Source organism: Dysidea avara, chromosome 4 (assembly GCF_963678975.1).
Source record: "Dysidea avara chromosome 4, odDysAvar1.4, whole genome shotgun sequence".
Taxonomy (NCBI): domain Eukaryota; kingdom Metazoa; phylum Porifera; class Demospongiae; order Dictyoceratida; family Dysideidae; genus Dysidea; species Dysidea avara.
Window position 1 is genome coordinate 515,001 of NC_089275.1, and position 21,575 is coordinate 536,575.

Consider the following 21,575-nt stretch of genomic DNA (forward strand, 5'->3'; position numbering starts at 1 on the left):
CTTCAAAGATTCGATATATCTTTTTACAAGTAGAAGGAATTTTAAGGAATAAAAGTATAAACAAGGGAATAGCTAAAAAGTTGTGAAAGAAGGAAGGTTAGCTAATACTGCAGATATACTGGTTGACATTTAATCTTCATTAAACTTCAGTCTATACCCATGACTGCACTAGGGATTAAATATACACTAGTCTATATCTGCAGATATAGGTCACCTTCCTTGTTTCACCACTTTTTAATAGCTGTTCCCTTGTTTCACAACTTTTTTCTTCAATCCAAGCCAGCTTAAAATTTATAATTTTTCTTTTTTCCTGTATTTATAACATAATTCACTGTATTAATCCAGTCACTATGGAAAATACAGGCAATAAGTAAACACAGCCACAGGGAAGCTGCATCACGCTATTGCAAATCGACACCTTGCATTGTCAGCGGAAAGAAATGGAACACAAAATAAGTCCATGATGTGTGTATTGTACATACTGCGGTTGGCAAAAAGGCATGCACACCTCTCGAAGGGTTTGGCTGAAGACGTTTTCAGGCTTGGCTGTGCCTGGTTTAACCAATGTTACCAAGCTATCATGAAAGAAATTGTAGCTGGTTTTAGGGTGATATTTTTCACTGGAAAAGCCCAGTTCTTCATGATCCCTAATATACAGTACTACCATCCTGTATGATATTACAGGAAAGTGGTTCAGGTTCTAAACATCATTTATAGTGTATTAGATGTTAATCAAATTCCACTATTTGTTTTGAGGTAGATATCGTGGCCATGGCAGAATGAAAATGTGAATACTGCATTTGGTAGACTTGGGTCCATGGTGAGAAGATTTCAGAAGGATAAAAACCTACTTGAGAAATATGATGATAGTTGAACAGGGAATAGTTGGGAGATCACTAAGGACAAGTCTAAACAGGCTTATCACCTGGCAATAACACCAGCCAAAAATCACATAATATTGTGTATGATACTTCAGCTGCTATAATGCAAAGTGGAGAGAGAGAATTTAAATGAATTTCTTCACAGAAGTCCTGCTATATGCGTATTACCATATTTTTATAGTATCTTGTTTGCCATGCAAGTGTCATAGCTACTAACATTTGTACAAGCATTTTGCAAATTGGTTGATACCCAAAAAGATGTAAGTAACACGTATGATGATTCCTCTGGTTTAAAGATTCTCATGATTCAGGTAATTTTCCTTTTTAACTTGAAAAGTACACCACTCCTTGTAGCTCCTGTATATTGTTTTTCAGTCACCATATGCCTGTTATGTAGGTTAGCCCCTACTGAACTTTTATACACATTATTTCACTGGCTACATCGCATATATCCCTTTGACTAAAACAGATACATAGCTAACCTTTAATACAGTAGGTAAACAGCCTTTATGCATTGAGTGAAGGTTTATTTCTGTAGCTCAAAGCCTGTTTGCTCACGTCGCTGTTGGAAAGCTGTACAAACACGCAAACAAGCAGACACGCAGTTTTTGACAAACCAATTACAGGAAACCATGTGCGTGCCTACTGTGGGGGTGCTCTTGGGTTAAAAATGAATAGCGAATAGCATAAATGGAGAGGGGTAGTGAATGAAGTGTCAAAGATCTGGAGTTCATCTGAAAATGTGATCCAGTCTGGGAAAACTAGTCTTATCGTCTATAAAAGTATCAAGAAATGGTTTTAAGTATTCAGTGTGCTGTAGCTCACCAATGGTTGAAACTATGAGTACCAAATTTTCACATGTTTTACTTATCTTCCAGAACATCCATCGTACAAGTAGCCAACAGCTATGTTTCCCGCCATTTGAGATAGATTTTAAACTGAGGTTAACTGTATCAGGCTAGCTCTAAAGGGGTGGGAGGCAGGGGCCAGAGGAAGGCTAGGGGTTATTTAAAAAATTAAAGAGGAAGGTGCAGGGATGGATTAGGTCAAGTTATGGGGCATTCAGATATCAAAACTGGCTGAAATGAAAAGACATTTGTAGCAAAAGTCTTTATTCAACACCACAGAGCTACACAGGTCATCCCTGTGGTGGCCAGAACTCTGTTAAGGCCCCAGACCACTTGTACGGATCGCCACTGTGCTTGGGAAAAGCAAGCCAGTAAAAACTGAAGTTGGCTGGTATAGATGATGAAATTTGATAGTTTATTCATGTAGCTTTGTGTTCTTGGTGAAAAATCAAATCTGCTGCCATGGGCGATAAGACTGTTTTTCCCAGACTAGTCACATACGTATAACCATAACGCTGGATAGAAGTAAATTGATTTAGGATAGCATATGGCATCACAGCACAAGCATAGACTAATTATGTATCAGTTCCAAAGCCACATTCCTTTAGATATGTGTTCTAGTCAACTGAAAGTAACAAAACGGCACTTTTGATCCACCTGCAGCTCTCCATAGCATAGACTATCAATGTTCTTAATCACATGATATTACAACATTCAAGGTCTCACAAGTGTGAAGTAAGCTGTTACTTCAGCTTTGTGTGATGTAGGCATTTCAAGTCACGCACCCTGTCATACATGTTGAATGAATTGCATATTATCTAACAAGTACACATCATGGTAGTAGTGTTTAGTAGGGCTCCTCCTAAAATAAATGGTACCCGTGTGCACCAAAATACCACTGTTAAACCATCATAGAACAACCTTTATGGAATAGTCTTAATTAGGGTCATTCCATGCCAAATCACCAAAGAATCGTAAGGTCACCTCTCGGGCTTTATGAAACTTGGTGTGTTTGGAGTACCTATGGTACTTATCACCCACACCAATTTTTGGCTCCATACACCGCATAGTTTCAGATTTATGACCACAAATATTTTGAATATTTCATGAAAAATTGGCATATTAATCAACCCACCAATGGCACCAAGATCTACTATGCTGCTCATGAGTTTATCATCATTTCAAATTGAGTATACAACTTCTATATAGTAGTGTAGCATTTTCATCTAAAGTGAACTGGTGCTATTACTTTTTAACAGCTAAACTTCAAAATGTTTTAGTTTAACAACAGCTGACAGTTTTTGAAGTTTTGAAAATAACATTATGGGGGTTGCACAGTGGAAAAATAAAATGTAGGGTAGCTTGATAGCCAGGACTCTTGTTAATACCAAAAGAATTAACAATTAATTTAATGGTGCACATGCATGCACTCATACCTCTGGACAGACACTTTATGAGTTTTCTTATACGAACTATTTATCATATGGTTCCATAGAATCAAGACTGCTTGTACTGTCTTCAAAGTGTGCACAGTACTGAAATACATTTAAAATGCCGTAGTAAAATTCACACACGTATTGTAATATGTACAAAGTAAAACCCTGGAGCCAAAATAACATTATGAGATCAGTGCTGATGTGTGTACTTCATTAAAATAATGAGCTAGTGCCATAGTTCTCAAGCTGTCCACATTACAGAGTGGCTACATTATATTATGTAGTGTGGCTTTGGTGTATTGTACTACTGTGATGGTAAATTAAGAGGATAACTAATGGATACATGGTGGTGTCCATGTTTGATAATGACTATGTTTGCTTTGCTATAGTCAGGACAAGCTTAAGGTGGGACAGTGGGACTATATGGCAAATCAGACTAAAATGGAAATAAACTGGAGCACAAAGGTGGTCTTTAAATACAGGTAGTCACTAATACAAGTTGCACTACTGGAAAGTTGGCATGGCCTTATTAGGAGTGGTTATTAGAGGTGTAGATTCCCATGCAGCAATAATAGACACAAAATTCCACTACATACCACAACACATTTAATTATATCACTTGAACCCATTGTGGCCCCACCAAAAAAAATTTTATCAATAGACCATGACCCAATATGTATTCACTAGAAAATTCAAAGAATTTGAAGCAGCACTTTTTGAAATATTAAGGATTGAAGCTTTTATTTGAGCCTAATTAAGTGCACATCCCATAATTTATGGGCCACTTGAAAGGTCAATCAAAACTCTTCAATCACTGAAAAATTCATTTAAAAATACTAAGACAGTGATGAGCTACAGTTTATTTTGTACCATGAGACAGACCAATTTTTCATGAAATATTCAAAATATTTGTGGTCATAAATCAGAAACTATGCGGTGTATGAGACTAAAAATTGATGAACACCAGGTGTACTACAAACACACCAAGTTTCATCAAAACCTGAGTGGTGACCTTGTGATTCCTTGGTGATTTGACATGGAATGACCCGTTAGTGACATCAATTCAGCATTTAAAACAAGAAAATGCAGACAACTGGAGATTGAATTTAAAAATACTTGAAACCCAATTTTGGTCCCCTTGCCTACCCACATGCCTGCCTGACTGCATGCAGTTACAAGAATAGAGACCAAACGAGGTCACTATTTCACTCTACAGTAGCAAACTCACAAGTGGCATGTGTTTCCTCTGGTTCCGACAAGTGTTTGCCTCCTACTACAATTCGCCTTTCTTTTATGTTCTAGACCACTTTACAAGAAGCCATGGAATGTTAATTGGATAATATATTGGCAGTCTGGTGTATTATGGCAGGTTGGATTGTCTTCTAGAAAAACAAGTTAAAGGAAAAATTTGAAATTTTAAGTTCGATTAGGGATCATAAAAAAAAAAGTAAGGAAACAAGGGAGATCGCCTACACCTGCAGATACACTAGTGAACTTTTAATCTCTAATCCAGTCTATACCCCAAGACCAAGACTGAATTAGGGATTAAATGTTCACTAGTATATCTGCAGGTGTAGGCGATCTCCCTTGTTTCCTTACTTTTTTTTCTATGATCCCTAATCGAATTTCAAATTTCAAATTTTCCTTTAACTTCTTTGCTTACTTTTTTGTAACATTATTAAGACTGGTGAACCCACACATACCACATCAAAAGAAAGGATGGCACCTTAATTAATGTTTTCATCTGAGAGCGTGCCCCAGCTATCAAACTGCTTCGAAAGTGCAGTGGCCAATATGCTTCGCTTTCAGCTGTGTTCGGTCCAATCCACAGTGCTACAGATGAAAAACAGTAGAAGAAGTGCCTCTGCAACAATCCAGTCACCTCGAAAACATGACGATTCACGCGCCCCCGACTATCAATTACTGCCTCAAAAGTGCAGCGGCCATTACTCTTCGCTTTCAGCTATGTTCAGCCCGTTACACAGTATTACAAGCAAAGAACAGTGTTAGAATCATCTCTGCAATCAGTCTGTTCACCACGGAAGATACGGACAATTCCCGTTTACAAACGTACTGTAGGGAAGCCATGCATCACGCTACCGCGAATCGACAGTTTAGGCTGTCAGCAAAAAAAATGGGACACAAAGGAGGACAAGGGTAAGTCCATGATGCATGCACTGTACGTACAGCAGTATGCCAAAAGGCACGTCTCGGGACGAAGCGACGTCGAACAGTGAAAAATTAAGCCCATAGCCTTAGCCGTTATCGAGTTACCCTTGCCTGAAGGCAGGGCAGGCAGGCAGGCAGGCAGGCAGTTAGTCAGTATAAAATTCCATTGAATAATTTTTTATTTTAAATTTCGTAACTATTTATTGCAAGCCTACTGAAGGCACTTTTGGGCTTGGTTATACCTAACCAATACTGCCAAGGTGCCAGGATGGAGTTGTGAAGCTAGTTTTTGGGTGAATTTTTTGGCTAGGAAAACCCAATTCTTCATGATCCCTAACATACAGTACTACCATACTGTATGATGCTATTATTTCACCTATGCTTTGCCACAAGTCTAACTACTGTAGTTTCATTAATACAGTTATGGTCTAGAGATAACTGATAAGGTCAATCAGAGCTTTGCTCATGATTTCTATGGGTGTATTTAGTGACGATGATTCGTAGCACAGTAATAAAGTGTAGGTTATTGTTATTATTATTCTAGGCCAGGGGCAAATACAGCTAAGTATAATCACCAATGGGACAACCTACTAATGGGGCATGTACAAACAGTGCATGGCCAACACAGTGTGTGCAGATCATGTAGAAAAAGATGCACAGGAAATGATACATATGCATATGTACACAGTCAAGGGAGTTTAACTGGCATCAGAACACCACAATACTAAAACACAACCTACACAAAAACCAAGTTAAGTTAGCTATATTGAAAGTTTATATTGTAAGTGTGATGTGTCTCTGAAAATGACTCAGCAATGAAGTGAGCCTATGCAGAACAAGGGACATGGTGATGGCTCAATTAACAATTGATCCCAATCAAGCCAATATGGCACAACAGACTCTATTGTAACTAGAGGCCACTGGTGATGTGCCAGTATATCAGCGGTGTGGCATTGGCACTAGTTGGCACAGTGATCACAGTCTATAATATTATGCATACAGCCATGCACAACATACAGGAGATAGTTACACATTGTTGTATATGCAGCAATACATCTTCTTGTTTATTACAGACTCACAGTAGCGTAGTAAGCCAGGTCGAAAATAATTCCAGCTGCTAGCAAGCCAGATGAAGGATGAAGATGTATAATACAACTACAAGTACAGTGGAACGTGTCTATAATGGTCACCTTGGGACCAAATATATCTGGCCTTTATATACAGGTGGCTGTTATAGAGAAAACCTGCATAAGGTGGTCAGCAGCATTTTAGTGGCTATGACTGTTATAAATGAATAATTATTATTAAGAGGCTCGCGCCAACTGCAATACAGTCTGAATATTTAGTACAGAAAGGGTAAGGTGAGTCTATGAATGTTGCTTATAGCTATTGAATACGCTTAAGCAATAAAACCTGATTGATTATATAGTATTCATTGAAAGGCAGGAAGTGTGATAATTGCGCATTAATTGAAACGGTGCCGTGGTACCAGGAAATTGGCTTAACAAGCCATCATAAAAGGTAACGACCACTATACGAAGGAGAAAGTTATGTATACAGTGATTCATAGGCAAATTGTTGGTTGGCCGTTATACGTGTTAGAGTAGTGGTGGTAGTTATGAGACACTTAACTTCAAAGCATTGCTATTACCTTAAACTGTAACCCTGGTATTTCACAATACTAATAGGGAAAGGTATGCTCATAAACTATATTATCCTAAAATTTCAAAAATTTTCATACCATTTGGTGGTCTGTTTAATCATTTTTCTGGAACACTGTAGGTGTGTGTATTATGAGACATATGGGGGTATTATGAGACGCTGTGCTTGCAAGTTGACTATTTCGTATTTGATCATGGTAAATTTCATATGTAAGAGGTAGCAGGGACACTGTAGACAGTCAAAGTAGATTAGTTGACTTAGTACATGCGCTTCACATCTTCGTACTCTTTACTGCATAGTGAGTGGTACAAAGACAATCATTGACAGTCCTCCATTATGATATAGCAAATTTTAGGAGCTATATTATTCCCTAATTAGTATTGTGGTTGACTTATAATCACTATTTGTGATGATCTGAATAGGTACTATCTCTTTACTCCTGAATCTGCAGGATTTAACCCACTACAATTGTTTTAAGCTATGTGACCCATATTACCCCCTGTCCCATAATACCAGCCTCTACTCTATACAGGTGACCGCTTAATGCAGACCACAATGCATAGTCTCGCGTGGCCAGACCGCTTTTTCTCCGTCACGGCGCTTATCGATTAGAGATTATAAGCGCCTACTCCGAAATAGGGTCTGGTCCAGAATCAATACGTAAACTCGTTTTCACACCCCAAGCAAGAGCTCGGGGTGTTTAATCAACTTTCGTCATAAAACGTATACTTCCTTTTAAATTTCAAGCCACGTACACACTGGAAATGCCATGAACGATAGCCGGTGGAGTTGATGAGAGACACTGAGGCTGATTAAAAAGGTCACGGATCGATTCCTTGTGAAAACGAAAAGGCTAAAGGCGAACTGAGCAAGGAATCAACCCGTGTTCTTTTTAGCCTTAGAAAACCAGCCTCAGTGTTTCTCATCGACTCTACCGGCTATCGTTCATGACATTTCCAGTGCGTACGTGGCTTGAAAATTAAAAGGAAGTATACGTTTTATGACGTAAGTTGATTAAACACCCCGAGCTCTTGCTTGGGGTGTGAAAACGAGTTTACGTATTGATTCTGGACCAGACCCTATTTCGGAGTAGGCGCTTATAATCTCTAATCGATAAGCGCCGTGACGAAGAAAAATCGGTCTGGCCACGCGAGCATACATTTGTATGGGAAAATATTTGGGACCTCGTGACCATGGCTGTTATGCAGAGGTGACTGCTTAATCCAGGTGACTGTAACACAGGTTCCACTGTATTACATTTAATACCTTGTTGTTCACGAGTGCATCAGCTAGTTGTTTAAATTATGAGCAAATCAGCTGGTATCCCAGCTGGGCATCAGCTGGTTGTTCACTGGAGCACATGTCCTGCATACAAAATACACAGTTACAAACATATAAACTTACTTGTAATCTTGTTGTTTACGTGTAAAGTGGCCTCTGGCTCTCTTGCTATCACTTCCACTTCGTGGGCATTTAGTAATCTTCTCCTTCACACAATCTGTAATTAAGCAAAGGTGTGGTGCTGGGCGTTATATAGAATACATGTACGGTAAAGTCATCGGCACAAACAGGCGTACTTATTATACGGTTGTGCCTTCATTCACAGGCGAATCTATCTCCGCTTAGTTCATGTCTCTAGGACTTGTAGTTTTCTCAAACATTACTTATTTATTTATTCATTCATTCATTCATTATTTATTACATAATTTTAACCGTATTATGTATTATTCTTAGTACTTGGTTGTATAAAGAGACCTAGTACAAGGATCGAGGTTTTTAAAGCACATAGATCCAAGGGTGTGGTCTCTAATTAACTTTGACAATGGTGGCATTTTACATGGGCAATAGCTACGTAGGTGGAGTCATTGTGGGATTGGATTATGAGTCATTCAATGTTAAAATAAGTGTGAAAGACTGAACATGTTTTTGTCAAAGATCTGGAGAAATCAAAGCTCACACCTTATTGTAACATTGAAGTCCTTCATGGCTTAATAGAGGATGCAAATTAAACAATTTTTTTTCCATGATATGTCTAGAACTGTCCATTCATCATAACAAACGTAGCTGCAACACTAGATTCTACCTCCCACAATAAAAATTTTCTAGGCATGCTTATAAAATGAATGAAGTGGGTAAACTGCTGTTGGCCAGGGTGACTGCTTGCCTTTAGCTGGCTATTAGCCATGCAGCAATATGCTTGTAAGAGCATGGCACATTAATGATTGAATGTGAGATTTGTAATGGAGGTCTTTCTGCTAGCAGGTTTCTAACCATTTAAAAACCTGGTGGATTTAAAGACTTCATTATCTTCCAAAGATCAAAGCATATTATGTATACTATTATTTAATACTGCTTTGTTACCCTGCTATAGCATTCAAGGGCACTCAAATTCTGCTTTACAATTCCAAGATGAACCACTGAACACATACACTGTAACTGTAGTATGATCATAATGGCCTTGCCAATCAGTACTCATTATATGCTAATGTGCGCAATATACATTAAATTTTATCAAAACTCATTGCGTAAGGTAAAATACTGTACAGCTACTTGATGGTTCGTTTAAAATGACCACAACACACTACTGAGTTGAAATTGTGAAAAGAGAACGGCTTTGCAAATTACGTAGTATTCACCACAGAACAAGCAAAACACTACACAGAAATTCTACCCTACCACTTTCCCCATCCACACACAAAAGAAAAAATTGGTCCAATCTGTGCAAGTCTAGTGGTCAAAGTCATCTTCTTCATGCAAAGAAACCATACCAAGTATTATTGATCCTTCTCTTGAATAAGCATATGTAAACCACATGAAATGTTTATACTACAGCAATAGGATGTAGAACAAGGACACTTTAAAAATTCTCAACATGTCTTTGGTAAAAGGGACCGTTGAGGACTGGTACTAGAGACAGTCTTTACAACAAGGACAAATTCCCAACAAGTCCTAGGATAAAAAAGGATCATTGCTAGAGAGTGTTTATAACAAGGACACTTAAGGAATTCCTAACACGTCCTAGGGTAAAAGGACAATTGGGGAACGGGACTAGAGAAAGTCTTTACAACAAGGACACTTAAAGAATTCCCAACACATCCCAGGATAAAAGGACCATTGGGGACTGGGACTAGAGAAAGTCTTTACAACTAGGACACTTAAAGAATTCCCAACACATCCCAGGATAAAAGGACCATTGGGGACTGGGACTAGAGAGGGTCTTTACAGCAAGGACACTTAAAGAATTCCCAACATGTCCTAGGATAAAAAGGACCATTGGGGACTGGGACTAGAGAGGGTCTTTACAACAAGGACACTTAAGGAATTCCCAACATGTCCTAGGATAAAAAGGACCATTGGGGACTGGGACTAGAGAGGGTCTTTACAACAAGGACACTTAAGGAATTCCCAACATGTCCTAGGATAAAAAGGACCATTGGGGACTAGGACTAGAGAGGGTCTTTACAACATGGACACTTAAGGAATTCCCAACATGTCCTAGGATAAAAAGGACCATTGGGGACTGGGACTAGAGAGGGTCTTTATAACAAGGACACTTAAGGAATTCCCAACATGTCCTAGGATAAAAAGGACCATTGGGGACTAGGACTAGAGAGGGTCTTTACAACAAGGACACTTAAGGAATTCCCAACATGTCCTAGGATAAAAAGGACCATTGGGGACTGGGACTAGAAAGAGTCTTTATAACAAGGACACTTAAGGAATTTACAGGGACTACTTGGACTTGGGAAATAATAGATGGACAACACCAGGACTGTCTTGGGATGTCCTTTAGTGTCCCAGGTCTTGCAGGGACTACATATACTTGGTCTTGGGACAGTATAGGTGATTATAGGTTGGGATGACATTCGTTCTCTGATAGGACAGAAAGGTCTTACTTGGGACATTCTGTAATATCATAGGACAAAGGGATTTGTCCGGGCAATCCTAGACATTTATGCCATCACGCCAACATCTCTACCATAAACTACATCATTATGGTATCCAGGGCAACACTTTGGAATGGTTGAAAGATTTTCTTACTGGAAGACGACAACAGGTATTAGTTAATGGTGAGCAAAGTGACGTAACTCAAGTGAAATCAGGAGTTCCACAAGGAACCGTTCTTGCTCATATGCTTCATAAATGATTTACCAAAAAACATACTATCGACAGTAAGATTATATGCAGATGACGTCATTCTGTACACCCCTATTAACTCAAAAGAAGACTGTTACCAACTTCAGAAAGATCTAACTATTTTGGAAAGATGGGCAAATAAATGGAAAATGACATTTAACGTTAAGAAACGTGAATTCATCAGAATAACATACAAGAAAAAGCCTATAGTTTACCATTACACTTTGTATGACACTGTTGTGCAGGAGGTGACGCACACCAAGTACCTATAGGTCTTACTATTGACTCGAAGCTATCCTGGTCTGAACACATTAGACAAATAACTAACAAAGCTAACAGTATCAAAGGATTTTTACAACGTAACTTTCATAGCTGCCCAATCTCGGTCAAAGTGAGTTGTTACAAGTCACTTATTAAACCAATCCTAGAGTATGTCTGTGTGGTCTGGGACCCTTATACACAAAAGGATATCTTAGCTATTAAATCAGTTCAAAGATGGTGTGCGAGGTTTGTGTACAATAATTATTCTTCATATGCAAGTGTCACAAATATGTTGCAAAATTTGAATTGGTCACCTCTGGCTCACTGTAGAAACAGGCTGAAAGTGATCACAATGTTTAAGATCATGTACCAATTAATAGATATACCGACTGATACCATACTCATACCAGCTCCATCTAACTATTCTCTGTGAGGTCATTCAATGAGGCTGTTACAGCCAAACACAAGAGTAAACTCATACCTTAACTCATTCTTCCCTTCAAGTATAAAGATTTGGAATAATTTACCCAACGACCTCCTCATCACCTGTTCAAGTTTAGACTAATTTAAAGCGAGGCTAGCTGAACATCAATTAATCACATACTTAAGTTTGCTGATTTATTATCTGTGTTTGTATATACTCTTTGTAAGAGGTTTTACACAGTAAACAATAATTATACAACCAAGTAGTAAGAATAATACGAAACGCGGTTAAAATTACGTCATAAATAAATAAATAAATAATTAATAATTAATGTTTGAGAAAACTACGAGGCCTAGAGACATGAACTAACCGGGGATAGATTCGCCTGTGAATGAAGGCACAAACGTATAATCGTCGCTCCTGTTCGTGCTGATGACTTGACCATACGCGTAATTCTATATAACGCCCAGTACCACACCCTTGCTTAATTATTTACAGATTGCGCGGAGGAGAAGATTAGCGATGCCCGTGCAGGAGAGCCAGAAGCCACTTGTGTAAACAAGAAGATTACAAGTAAGTTTTTATGTTTGCAACATCTCAAGTCTCCATGCCAGCTGCCAGTGGATTCATTCGCGTAAATAAACAATACAAGAATGAAACATTAAAACATATGCCACGCTCTTTACAATACAAGTACATATAAAATACAAGTAAACAATCTTGTCTTGTGCAGCTGGCATGGCGAACTTCCTTTGTGTTGGTGTCAGGCAATTCAATACGTGCTTAATCTTTTTTGCCTTCACCTGGCGTAGCTACTAGGCTCTGGCTGGCTTGGCTGTCTTCCTTTATCTGGTTCATCTGGCTTGCATACTCCTACAGCATTGTGTAGCTATCTCCTGAAAGTTGTGTATGCATAACTATAGTGTGTCACCCATCACTGTGCCATTGCTACATCACTGATGAACCTTACTTAGCTCTAGTTGATGTTGATATACAGTGCTGTATATTGGCTAATAATTTTTATCTGGTGATGTTGCCTATAATGTATTGCTGCATACAATACTGCAATAATGTATAGTTCTCTCCTGTATGTTTTGTATACATATACTTTGTACACATCACTGTGCCATTTATACCACACCAATGATGCACTGGCACTTAGCTACTGGTGGCCTTTAGTTACGATGCCACTATTGTGTTATATCTGTCACTACTGTGACATATTAAGATGATTTGGGGATCATGCCTTCACCACCTAATAGCCTCACTGGGGGGCTGTCACATTGGTGTATGTACTTGGTTGTATGTGATGCGGTCCTAGTAATAATAATAATAATAATAATAACTTACTGACTGACTGACTGACTAATTAACTAACTCACTAACCCACTAACTAACTGACTGACTGACTGACTGACTGATTGACTGACTAACTAACTGACTGACTGACTAACTAACTAACTAACTAACTGACTGACTGACTAACTCACTAACTAACTAACTAATTAACTAACTAACTAACTGACTAACTGACTGACTGACTGACTGACTGACTGACTGACTGACTAACTCACTGACTGACTGACTGACTGACTGACTGACTGACTGACTGACTGACTGACTGACTGACTGACTGACTGACTGACTGACTAACTGATGCCTTCAGTCAAGCATAATTTGACAATGGATAAGGCCACAGGTTTGATTTTTTCACTGTTCGACATCGCTTCATCCCAAGACGTGCCTTTTCACCAACCACACTATGTATAACACATGTATCATGGACTTACCTTTGTCCTTCTTTGTGTCCCATTTCTTTTCGTTGACAACGCAAGGTGTCAATTTGTGATAGCGCAATATGGCTTCTGTCATGCTTTTCACCCGCTTTTTCTGTAGCAACTGGATTCATTGCAGAGAAGTTTCTTGTACTGTTCTTCATTTGTAACAGTGTGTAATGAGCAGAGCATAGCTACAAATGAAGCACAATGGCCACCTCACTATTCAGTATGTAACTGATTATTGGGGCACGCGTTCAAATGCAAAATTATTTTATGGAATGCCTGGAGCCATTCTTTATTTTAATGTGGATTCAATAGTCATAACTGTGTTGTTAAAAAAAGTAAACAAACAGGTAGGAACTTTTAGACTCTATTTAGGCTGTTTTGGATGGGTATTAAATCCACCTGGTTTTCTAATATACTCCATGCCTTTAAGGCACAACATAACATATGCTCAAAATCTAGGTTTATCCAATCACTATGCATTTTTCATGTGCAGTGATGTAATGAGGGCACTTAATTTTGTCATGTGAACATGCGTAGTTGCCATGGTGTTCGTATTATTGCAAGAAAACCAGCCGCTTTTGCCGAGCCTACAGCAGAAACAGCTGCGGATGAGATAAGTAATCTGAGTGTAATGTGAAATAGAGTCTAAAGCAGTTATACGGGCACAATGTGGAGTCTATGAACTTATAAACCCTCAAGCCCTTAGTAGCGCCCTCGCTTCGTTCATGCGCTACAGCCCGGGCCTTCGGGTTTATAAATTTCATAGACTCCACATTGTACCCATATAACTATTATTAAGCTGGATTAGGGATCAAAAAACAAAAAACCAGGGAAACAAGGGAACAGTTGAAAGTTGTGAAAAGATATACTAGTGGACATCTAATCCTTAATTCAGTCATGGTTATAGACTGAAGAGTAGGGATTAGATGTCCACTAGTATAACTTTTCACAACTTTCAACTGTTCCCTTGTTTCCCTGGTTTTTTGTTCTTTGATCACTAATCCAGCTTAAAATTCCTAATTTTTCCTTCTACTTGTGAGTTTAAACAACACACACTACATCACACAAGACAGACATACCTTACTCTCCAACATTTTAATAATCTCGTCAGTTTGATAAACTGATTGACTAAATGGTACAAAACTACACCAAACACATGTCATCACACAAATTCATCCAATCAGAACACTCCACCTGATGATCTCCTCGGGGTCTTGTTCCCCCACTGGTGATAGGCTCCATTCAGACAGGTGACCACGGCAACTACTGAACATGTTACCTAGCAATAACACCATTGCTTTTGCTAAACACATCTAGGTACACACCCACCTTCCTCGTCAAATGCTCACATCAAACACTTCTGGGGCTTCATCAAGTAGTAGTTCTCTTGTTGTCGTGACAATCTCAATACAATGAAAAACACATCACATCTCAACACTAAACCGGTGTCTATGACAACCAACAAACAATACCATATATAGTTAAACATGTCAATTCTAAAATTTCATAACCTGTGGCGGCCAATTCATATACAAATGAATAATGGAGGGCTTTAATACAGTATGTCATTGATATGTACTGTATAGTCTCTTGAGCAAAGGGGCTACCACAAAACAGAAATAAGTTTGCAGGAAGAGAATTCTACCATGAAGATGTACAAGAACACAAACACGATAGTATCATACTGAGTAGAGATGTAACTAAAGAAACAAGGGGTGTGACTTAACAAGCCATTCTGTTAAATTCTACTGATCAAAGGAGTTCTAAAATTACATGTATCATTAATACTAGCAGAGACTACACTACAGTACAGTACAGTCCCTTGGGTAGAAGTGATATGGTACAATATTATATTAACACTGCACACCATTAGTTAGTTATAGCCTTTTCATCATCTTCAAAGCAATAAGCAGTAGCAAGTGAACTACACCTCCTATCCAACCAGTGATGTCAATTGTACAGGTGGACATGTGTATATGACCAGATTTTACAAAATCACATGTCAGGCAAATCAACAAACACCACCAGTGCATAGATACAATACCAGTGTGATGGTTTTGACTATCAGCATTACTCAAACTACTTGAGGCTGGTTTTAACAGACATCTTTTCTGTGTGGTGGTGCATGAGCTCAAATGGCGGTTCCTGGCCTTGTGAAACACATGGCTTTACAGGAATCAGTGGTATACTAGTGGATGACATAATACAGTTGGCCAAATATGTTGTGTTACTTCATATCAGCCACCAAGAACCCATTACAACCCTGTAATCTCTTGTTTGGACTTCGATTGTGGTATTCCTCCATTTTGAAGCCAATCTCTTGCCTACTCCACAACCTCTTTGTGAGCACTCGTGATATTATTCTTATCTAACTGCTCACATTTTTTGGCAGGAAACTCTACAAGCAGCTAACAGGTACTGGAAGTGGTCTGAAGGGTAATAAAGTGATGCATCTCTTGCCTAAATTTCATACATGTTCTCAATAGCCTTGGCAAATTATCTTTACAAAAAACCAACCTATATGTGATTTGGAATGAATGTTTTTATCCAGTTACCTTAATTTCCTCAACAACACCACACAACTCACCTTGTTCCTCAGCCAACACTACAGTGTTACTTCTAATAGTAGAGGAGGATTTCGGACTAACTATAGCAGCTTGGGAACACGCATGCGCGTTATCACCTAAACCAACCACCATAAAATTTGTCACGTGAGACACAATACTCACCAAAACCAGCTGATGGATAAATCGGATGAACACTAGCTACATCAGGTTGTGTACTAGTCCTGTAGTTTGTACATGAACAATACATCTACACTGTTCTACATGATGCGCACCATTTAAGACATCCTTACTTTGGAAACACCCTTGTACAGGCTCTGCCTTTTGGTGTCACCCTGTCTTTTGACAAATCAGATAAATAATAATTTGCTGTCAAGCATTTAGGGTTAGTCAAAGTGTTAGCTCTCACGCCAGAGAACGAATTTACTGGCTCAAGTGATTGCTACAACTGTAATCCTCGCTGTAAACACATCCACCAACCACATTTTAGCGCATCACAACTTAAACGCGCACAATGCTTGCACCCCACTTCCGGGGCGTGGCTGACTTACACTGCGTGCACTTCATGATCATACGAACTTTTTTGAAAGCGAAAAAAGTTTACTGAAAAAAGTTTAATCATGCAAGCGAACTTTTTTCTACCGAGGAACTGTTTTATGGAACAACCTTAAGTCCACTGTTACTGGGGCTGCCACTTTGTCGTCATTTCGTAATTATTATCTTAATTCTTAATTCCTGTGTAATTTTGTCTATGTATCCTTAGTTGTGTATGTATGTTTGTTTTTTTTTTTTGTATATTATTAGTTATTGTATGTGTCTATTGTATGTTTGTTCAGGGCTCCACTGAAAATCAGTTTTACTGAGTGGACTCCCTGCTTAAAAATTACAATTACAATTACATTATTAAACTACACACGCAACCATTAGTGATAATAGACGAGTGATCAGTTTGATTGTCATTTCATTGGGAGGGAACACATCGAGAGGCGGGCCAGTCCCGCAAGTCTGGCCACGGGCCACGCGAGACTAGTGAGTAGTAATAAATCGACACGCGCTTGAGAAGTTGTGAAGGAAGGATTTACTATACAGGTGTCCATTATGGGGAACAGTTCTAGTAAGAAATCTGATGGGGTCACTTTACCTCAATCTTCCAACAACCAGAATAGTCCAGTACAACAGACGCCATCAGGTTAGTGGAGTGACTTGTTATACACTACCCACCAATATCATTACAGGTGAACTAGTAGAGGGAGAAATGTCAACTAGTAAGGTGTTCCAACACTTCTACCCTCAACTAGTAGAGATGTTACCAATGAATGATGTCACTTTCTTATCAAAATTGTTCTCAGTCAACCTTCTTCCTGGTAATGTCAAAGATCAAGTGAAGTCAATGATCACACAAGCAGACAAGGCGACACACCTCCTGGATCACATGATCAAGCCATCAGTGATGACTGGTATTGGTAGAAGTTTTGATGATCTTATTAAAGTGATGGAGGATAGTGAGTATGATGGTGTGAAGGAGTTGGCAGGAATGATTAGATGTAGACTGAGGGAGGGAACAGTGAATAGTGAGACTGGTTAGTTGATGTGGTGGTCTTGTAGTTGTGTGTGTGAAGTTGTGACCTTTAGGTATTCATACAACTACTAACAAGTGTCCTACTATGAAGTATAGTACAACAAGTATTAGCAGGTTAGAGAAAAGGTGACAAGAGCAGATAAGAACTTGGAAGAGATAACAAGACTAACATTACAAGGACAAGTTGATGAAATATTGTTGAAGAAGGAGCAACTTGGTGAGCTGAGGGACATCTTCCACTACCAGAATAAACCTTGTCCTCGACTGATACTAATAATGGGAGGCCCAGGTGAGTATTACAAAGTATTAGTAGTAGTGATGTAATATGAGTTGTGTAGGTATAGGCAAGACGACCCTTGCCAATGAGATCTGTGTGAAGTGGGCTAAGAGGGATGGGTTTTTAGCTGAGGACTATGATATTGTGATCCTGATACTATTAAGGTCAGTCCAGCAAAGGTCAATTGAAGAAGTGATGATGGAGCATATTGGAGAGGAGACATACGAGCAAGTGAAGAAGTCAGCAGGTAGCAGATGTCTAGTGATCCTGGAGGGATTGGATGAGATGGCAGCCGGACGTCAAGACAGTGATCCATTTTTAGTACGTGTGGTAAAGAAGCCATGTACATTGTTGGAGGAAGCCACAATAGTGATCACATCAAGACCACATGCTTGTGAGAAGATAGACGCAGACAGGAGAGTAGAAGTGATAGGATTTGGTGAAAAGGAAATCCAAACATTTGTAGAGGAGAAATTGTCTAATGATTTGAAATGTGTTGAGGAGTTTTCACAGCAGTTGAAGGAGTATCCTCATTTAGAGAGTTTGTCATATGTGCCTATGAATTTAGTGATGATAGTTGATATATTTGAGTGTAGTGAGAAGAAGCTTCCATCCACCATTACACAACTGTACCGACTGTTCATTGTGATGACACTAGAGAGACAAGTTAGGAAGGAGAATGAGAGGAAGCAAGAGTGTTCAACTGTAGCAGTAGCAGCTAATAGTGTTGAGGAGAAATTGTGTAAAGTGTTAACAGGTGTTCCCAAAGAAGCAGTGAGGACATTATTGTTGTTGTGTAGGTTAGCTTATTGTGGCTTCTTTGACTGGTACTCTGATAGGGAAGAACATCTAACGAATATAGATTACACAGTGAAGTGGAAGGATCCAAAGATCATCTTTACTGTGGCAGACCTGAAGGAGTGTGGTATAGAGGTGACAGCTGAGTGGGACGGGTATGGTCTTTTGAAAGCTACACACACTCACCAGTTACCCACAGACACTATCACATATAATTTTTCCCACTTAACCATCCAGGAGTTTTTGTGTGCTGTTTATATTTCAACATTATCACAAGAAGAACAGCAACGTCTACTGAGTGAACACTTTAGGAACTATCGAAATGTTTTTATATTTTTGTGTGGAGTAACGGGATTAGTGTCCAGTGAAATGTTCCAGTTTGTGTTCTCCAAGTTATCAGGATATTATGATGATAGTGTAACAGCAGTGAAGTGTTTGTATGAGAGTCAACAGACTAGTCCACCTCAACCAGTTACACCCATCAGATTGGGGATGAATGACAGTTTACTACCTTACGATACTGTGTGTATCTCCCATGTGATGTCATGTTATCCAGTTTATGAGTTGAAATTGTTAGGGTGTCTTATTGGAGACAAAGGAGCTGAATTGTTAGTAAAGCATTACCCCAACAAGAATACTACTGGTCAACTACTGGAAGTGTTAGACCTCATGTACAATGATCTCACTATTGATGGGCTGGTACACATAATGAAGATTGTGAAGACAAGTAAGCCCCACTATTAGCTGTTGATACACTGAGTGACCATTGTGTGTTAGTGAATTGACCACACCTCACTGAGCTGTATGTGTTTGTGATGTCTACTGTTATCATTACAGGTAGTGCCTCATTAAGAGTGTTAGATGTTAGTATAAGTAATGATATCAGTGATGATGGGATGTCATTAATATCAAGTGAACTCCAGTACAATAACATCCTGACTGAGCTGAGGGTAGAAGTGTGTGAACCATCAGTGAAAGGTGTAGACTTGTAGTGTTGTGGTTAATTTATATGGTTTCCTATCATAATTGATTATTACTGTTATGATCACTACAGATTCCATTTGTATCAGTGAAGTGTTTATGGGGAAGTGTTCACTACAAGTCCTTAACATGTCATTGAATAAAATTGGTGATGAAGGCATCACTGCCATTGCTGGAACACTTAGTAACAGTCAGATTAGTAAACTGTATGTTAGGGGGTGTGGCATTACTCTTACTGGAGCAAGATCACTTGCAGTAGGATTACTAGTCAACAACAGTGTTAGGAGATTAAATGTGTCAGATAATCCCATCACTGTGGAGGGAGCTCGTCTGATACTACAGTCAGCTGTGGACAATGGAGTCTGTCAAGAAGTGTATAGTGACTACCATGATGATGATGAAGTGAAGAAGATGATGATCATACTGAAACAGAGACGAGAGGTAGGAGAGGATAATAATTTTAATGTCATGTTAACATCATTGTTGTCATGGTTACAGGAGTTACAACAACAGAACACACAACAGCACAATACTAATAGTGAAGATGATGATCATCTTGTAAGACAAGATGATACCACAGGTAGGAGGTTGTGTTGTGTGATGTAATAATGTGTTACCATGACAACAGGTCAGAATGTGCAAGTGAATAGTGGAGTATCCAGGTATGGGTGCGTGTCACTGTTGTCATGGTGATTACTGTTGTCATGGTAATAGGACACATCACAAGTAGTGCAGCATCATGTAAATTGACCACACCCATCCAGATCATGTGAGCTACAATTACTATAATATTACCATGTTCTAATTACCTGTAGGAAGATATCATCACATTATGACACTAGTTATTGTAATATAATTAGCTGCTATGTAATTATCATGTTTATAATCATGAGGTGATGTTGTCATGATCACATGAGCTAGTTTAACTTTAGCTATTGTGTCATGTGACTTGGGTAGTGGAAATGGGGGAGGGGCAATGTAATGATAGACCAAGATGTTCTGATGGGCATGAGTCAAATTAATATGTTCAAAATTTTGTCCAAAATGGTTTCCAAAAGTTTCACCTACAGTGGAACTTCAGTTATCCGGATACTCAGTTAACAAATGACTCCTCTATTAGAATAGTGACTGTTCTATTAGGGTAACATTGATATTATTTTCTAAGGTCATTTATACACAGTTTCAGAGATAAGGACTTTTCACACTTATGGTCCACCCCTGGTCCCAAGGGATTCAGTTTCACTCTATTATGCTCTTCAGTGTTCCCTTTTATGCTTGTAATATGCTCCTAGGGTAGGAAATTATCTTGGAACACTTTTAATCAGTGAATGCTCTATTAGAGTATTTCACTACAAATTAGAGAACATTGATCTAAGGAGCTACTATATGTTCTATTGCTGACTGCTCTATTAGGGAATATTAATTTATTTTCATGGAATTAAACTCCATAGTTGAAATATCCACCCAATATGCTAGCATTTTGCTGACATGTTTGAAACAGGCCTACCAGTCATAATAGAACAGTCACACTTGTGTATTTCAAACCTACATGTCTTTGCAGCTCAATACTTCTGATGATATCATCAACCATCTCTTCATTGAAGTCTCATACATTCTGCAGCAGCCACACCCCTTCATAATGCCTCAGACAGTCCAGTAAGATCAAGGCTCACATGAGCACACCCACACTCACTTTTTGTTATAATTGACAAACTACTACAAATACTAGTCCTCCAGTAACAACAATTACTCATCCAGTAGTACAACTATCACT

At 38.8% G+C, this 21,575-nt stretch overlaps 2 protein-coding genes and 1 long non-coding RNA gene across 9 annotated transcripts in view; 1 reads left to right on the plus strand and 2 right to left on the minus strand.

Annotated features, from left to right (window-relative positions):
* The window catches only part of LOC136254727 (uncharacterized), a 15,680-nt gene extending 3,364 nt beyond the window's left edge, over window positions 1-12,316 (minus strand). Inside the window, exons 1-2 of one of the 3 annotated variants that reach the window (XR_010700710.1) lie at window positions 5,048-5,275; window positions 4,892-4,998 (exon numbers count right to left, since the gene is read on the minus strand). This is a non-coding gene — a long non-coding RNA (uncharacterized lncRNA). Of the gene's footprint in view, window positions 1-4,891; window positions 5,276-12,188 lie in introns of those variants that run through there. The other 2 variants (XR_010700707.1, XR_010700709.1) reach the window with 2 other exon arrangements.
* The window catches only part of LOC136254725 (nuclear pore membrane glycoprotein 210-like), an 81,529-nt gene extending 64,862 nt beyond the window's left edge, over window positions 1-16,667 (minus strand). Inside the window, exons 1-6 of one of the 3 annotated variants that reach the window (XM_066047463.1) lie at window positions 16,460-16,667; window positions 16,332-16,390; window positions 16,190-16,285; window positions 14,932-15,005; window positions 14,797-14,881; window positions 14,682-14,745 (exon numbers count right to left, since the gene is read on the minus strand). In XM_066047463.1, coding sequence (XP_065903535.1) covers window positions 14,682-14,745; window positions 14,797-14,876 — 144 coding nt within the window. In that variant the 5' untranslated portion in view covers window positions 14,877-14,881; window positions 14,932-15,005; window positions 16,190-16,285; window positions 16,332-16,390; window positions 16,460-16,667. Of the gene's footprint in view, window positions 1-14,681; window positions 14,746-14,796; window positions 14,882-14,931; window positions 16,286-16,331; window positions 16,391-16,441 lie in introns of all 3 variants that reach the window. The other 2 variants (XM_066047461.1, XM_066047462.1) reach the window with 2 other exon arrangements.
* LOC136254726 (NACHT, LRR and PYD domains-containing protein 3-like) lies at window positions 12,279-20,732 on the plus strand. 3 transcript variants are annotated; one of them, XM_066047466.1, is made up of 11 exons: window positions 12,279-12,391; window positions 17,003-17,355; window positions 17,402-17,746; window positions 17,799-18,034; window positions 18,084-19,547; window positions 19,658-19,798; window positions 19,875-20,242; window positions 20,300-20,381; window positions 20,430-20,463; window positions 20,516-20,570; window positions 20,617-20,732. In XM_066047466.1, the coding sequence occupies exons 4-10, from the start codon at window positions 18,022-18,024 to the stop codon at window positions 20,529-20,531; spliced, it is 2,118 nt and encodes a 705-aa protein (XP_065903538.1). In that variant the 5' UTR covers window positions 12,279-12,391; window positions 17,003-17,355; window positions 17,402-17,746; window positions 17,799-18,021; the 3' UTR covers window positions 20,532-20,570; window positions 20,617-20,732. The 3 variants fall into 3 exon arrangements, with proteins under 3 accessions (XP_065903538.1, XP_065903537.1, XP_065903536.1); XM_066047465.1 differs by having other exon boundaries at window positions 17,003-17,195; window positions 17,256-17,355; window positions 20,516-20,732; XM_066047464.1 differs by lacking the exon at window positions 12,279-12,391 and having other exon boundaries at window positions 14,587-17,355; window positions 20,516-20,732.
* The last annotated feature ends 843 nt before the right edge of the window (window positions 20,733-21,575 follow it).

Bases quoted from the DNA above. Each gene is read 5' to 3' on its own strand.
- LOC136254726 (XM_066047466.1), top strand. The intron at 19,799-19,874 runs GTGTAGACTTGT...TGATCACTACAG, and splicing joins GTGTGAACCATCAGTGAAAG to ATTCCATTTGTATCAGTGAA. The intron at 20,382-20,429 runs GTAGGAGGTTGT...CCATGACAACAG, and splicing joins AAGACAAGATGATACCACAG to GTCAGAATGTGCAAGTGAAT.